Below are 4,086 nucleotides of genomic sequence, written 5' to 3' on the forward strand. Positions count from 1 at the left end.
TAAATCACCTAAAAAAATTGTATTTTCTTTATGTTTTTTTTGTTAGTTCAAAGAAACAAATGTGTATAGTAAGGATTGAAAAATAGTTTTCAAAGTGTAATTTTAGTTTTTTGGTTTTAATTTAGTTTTGTTAAAACTGCGATTCTCCAGATTTCATACAATATTCAATCTGACAACAAGACTGCAAAGTATTAAAATTTGTAGAGTATTTTCGCAAAGAATATTTTGCAGGATGAATAATTTAGGCTAAAAAACAAACAAACCACCGTATCAGTTTCTTTAGATACATGAAATAACTCAATGAAGCTGGAGGAGACTGAACAATCCAACATTTAAAACACATTTTTGCTTTGTTTGCTCATTTTAGTTCGTAATGTAATGTCTTATTTTATAGCAGATGTCTTCAGTTTTGCTACATAATGCAGAAAAATAAAGAAAAACCCATAAATAAGTAAATGTGTCCACGTTTTTGACTGACTGTCCTTCAACGTGGCCGCCAACGCTGAACAAACACCAGAAATTGGAGAATAAAAACACAGATATTCACTGTCTCACTTCGTCTTTATTGGACACAAAGTCAACAACAACAACAACAACAACAACAACAACAACACGTTTGAACACAACACGTGTTTATATGGTTCAACCTGCTCCGTGTTACATCGAGGGAAGCTCATATTCATGCAGGACTTCACTTTCACACACACTCACACTTAAATATGCAGAATGAGGTTAAACAATAAATACACCAATCACAACTAAACCAGGAAGCTGATTACATCGAGTCTCATCAGCCAAAAATGTAAAACGTTTTGTAAAATCATGACATGAAACGGCTTCACGGCGTCGGGAAGAATTGCAGGTTGAAGATCAATTTGCAGCTTCGTAGATGTTCTCAGGAACTCGTCGTCTTATTTTTTATATTTTTTATCCCCAGAAGGTACTTTTTAGACATTTTGCTTCACTACCTCGACCACAGCAGCGTCTTTTTCTGGCTGGATGAGCTGATCTTCCTCACTTGTTACTTACTCTTTTCCCCTCCGCCTCCCGTATTTTTCTCACCCTCCTTTCCCCCCCGAGACGCTGCCAAAAACATCTTTTCGCAAACTGTTAAGGGTGGCGGAGAAAACGAAAGATTAAGATCTCAAAGCTGTCAGGAAGCCGCCGGACCGGACGCGTTTGTGTGTGCGAGTGTGTTCTCGAAAATCCTTCTGATGAGACGCTGGATGTTTTTTTTTTTTTTCTTTTTAAGAGAGGAAGAACTTGTGAAAAGCTTTGACACGCTCGGGCTTACAGGTGTGTAACGGTGTTAGAAGCTTTCTGACAGCACTAATGAAACTGACAGCAGACGGAGGAAGGACAGGAGGGAGGACGGAGGAGGAAGAGATGGGAAAGCAAACTCCTCAGACATGTCAGGCACTCGCAAGAGCCGCCAGACATCAGATTGTGTACATTACATATATATATATATATATATATAACTCTATATAGCTCTCTCTCTGCGTAAAACTCTGCTAAAGCTACAATCCTAACTCGGCCAACATTTAAGGTGATAATGTGCAAAGATGTGTCGTCAACCGTAAAGAAGGATGCAGAAAAACGATCCTCTGCTGCAACCGTAACCCGACGTCGACCGCAAAAACAAGACGTACGGCTGCTGTTCAGCTGCTATTCAAACAAATTCCAATCATTAGAAGCGAAGGTTCACGTCTGGTTCTACCTGCTGCTCTTACTAAAGACTGATTTAAGTCTAAGAGAAGAGAAAAACAACTAATTTATCTCCTCTATAATGTTTTCTTTAGCAATCTGTAGATCAGACCTACATCAGTTTGGCCGATTGATGCTTCTAGTTTAAATAAAACCAAAAGGAAACCTCCCATTTTCAACTGACTTGACAAAAACGTATCTAATAGTTAAAAAAAAACAAAACTGCTTAAATTGATGCAATTTTTTCTATTTAAAGGACTAGTCCGTGGCCAGGCAGACGATCGCATCGGCTGCAATAAATACACCAAACAGGATCAACGCTCACTGTCCACGATGAACAGACTACATACATCACTTCAGCAGTTCTGATGTACATTTATCTTCCTAAGAGTCGCGTGAATGAAAGAGAAAAGCTGCAAGAAGAGAAGTTTTTACGTCGACAAGGCGGATATAAAGCGGCATCGTCTGCAAAGAAACGCACAATCCTGCAAAAAACGGGAGTTTGGAACATTTTGTTCAAATGTATAAACCCCCAGGAGAGTTTTTATGTCCAGGGAAGGACAAAAAGAAAGAGAGAAAGAAAACGTAGTGTCGAGTTTTCATGTGTACGAGGCGGATATAAAGCCGCATCGTCTGCAAAGAAACGCACAATCCTGTAAAATAAACGGGAGTTTGGAACGTTTCCTTTGCACGTATAAACCCCCAGGAGAGTTTCTACGTCCAGAGAAGGACAAAAACTCCACAAAAAGCAGAAGTAAGTGATATAAAGAAGTGGTTTATAGGAGGTGTTGGACCATTTTTTGAAAAAAATGTCTTGACAGATGAAATTAGCTCTGCAAGGTTTGCACTGAGGCTGATGTTTTAAAGTGCATGTAAATCAAAATCAAGATAAGAAACGACTTCATGCTGTCAAAATACACCAATTAGATTCAGATTGAGAGACCAATGCAGGATTTAGTGGCTGATCGGTGTATCTAATGGGAACTGAACTGAGCTCAAGTCGATTGTTCGTATTACTTTGCGATTCGAAAAATCGAATCTGACCAATGCCAAAGCATCTAATTTATTTATCCAAAACAACAATATTGTGTCCTCTGGTGACTTTTTCTTCCATCTCTGCACTGCTTCACCTGCAGCTTCTAAAGGTTTTGAGCTTTTAGGACGAGCAGCCTGAAGTGAGAATGTGTGTTTAACGGTGAAAATACACTTGGGTGCAAACACATCTGTGCGAAGCTCAGAGAGGATGGAAAAGCTTCAAAAGGTGTCACAAAAGAAAGGCAAACACCAAAGCACTCGCACACACTCACAGCTATGCAGTTTGAAATGTGAAAAGCATGTCGTGGTCGTAGAGGTCGGAGCCGGAGGCCACCGGAAAGGATTCACTGCAGCGATGAAGAGACTCCCAAAGAAACCTCAATATAAATACATCGACGGTTTAATGAGTGTTTCTGCAAAGGAAGTCCACAGACGCCTGCGATACGTAGAAAACAATCAAGAATAAGACGTTTTTATTGAGAATTGGATTCAACTAGAAGCCAAACGATTGAACGGCTCGTAGATTTGGGACATCCAGCAAGAACAGCAAATAAATAGGAATGTGGAGGTTTAAGAGATAAAAAAATACATCAACGCAAATCAGAATGTAAACAAGCCTTCTATCTCGGCCTAGACATCTATCACAGGAGATGGAACTGGATCAGAACCTGAGCCCGAGCCGGGTTTTTACCGCTCAGCTCCACCACCTCAGAGCTGTCATTAGTTTTGGAGACAAACACTTGAGCAAGTCTCGGTGAAAACACCTGAACCTTTACGAGCTGAGACACTCGGCAGGTGAACACGGAATAAAAACCCGGCAGCAGGCCCAGGCCCGTCAGAACTGGGGCTCAGATGGAGGCGAGGCGGAGCTTAGACCATGAAGCGGTGCTCTTTGCCGTCGTGGGCCATCAGGATGACGTTGCGGTTGGAGGTCCAGATGAGGCGGGCCAGCTTCAGGTGGTTCTGGGAGCCTGGAGACGCCGGCTGGACCGGAGGAACCTGGTAGGTCTTAATGCAGCGGAGCTGAGGAGCCGAGTTCAGCATGCCGATGCTGCCCAGCAGACTGGTGTTCATCTGGGGACCAGCAACACATCGACATGATCACCCACACTGTGTCTGGTCGTCTAGGACAGAATACTAATGAACTAAAGTGTCAAAATACTGAATGTTAACACAGAAGTATCAAAGTTCTGGGTATTAATCAACTAAACTGACAAAATACAGGATATTAACACACAAAACTGCAAAAATCCTGATAATTAATGAACAAAAGTGTCAAAATTCAGGAAATCAACAAAAAAAAGTGTCAAACTCCAGGATATTAGCACACAAAAATGTCAAAAA

At 41.1% G+C, this 4,086-nt stretch overlaps 1 protein-coding gene across 2 annotated transcripts in view; it reads right to left on the reverse strand.

The window, feature by feature from the left end:
• Positions 1–542: 542 nt before the first annotated feature.
• The window catches only part of wdr7 (WD repeat domain 7), a 126,123-nt gene continuing 122,579 nt past the window's right edge, over positions 543–4,086 (reverse strand). For both annotated transcript variants that reach the window (XM_008295957.1, XM_008295956.1), the window contains one exon: positions 543–3,816. In XM_008295957.1, coding sequence (XP_008294179.1) covers positions 3,613–3,816 — 204 coding nt within the window. In that variant the 3' untranslated portion in view covers positions 543–3,612. The remainder of the gene's footprint in view (positions 3,817–4,086) is intronic.

The sequence above is a fragment of the Stegastes partitus genome, unplaced genomic scaffold (genome assembly GCF_000690725.1).
Source record: "Stegastes partitus isolate 25-593 unplaced genomic scaffold, Stegastes_partitus-1.0.2 Scaffold1091, whole genome shotgun sequence".
Taxonomy (NCBI): Eukaryota; Metazoa; Chordata; class Actinopteri; family Pomacentridae; genus Stegastes; species Stegastes partitus.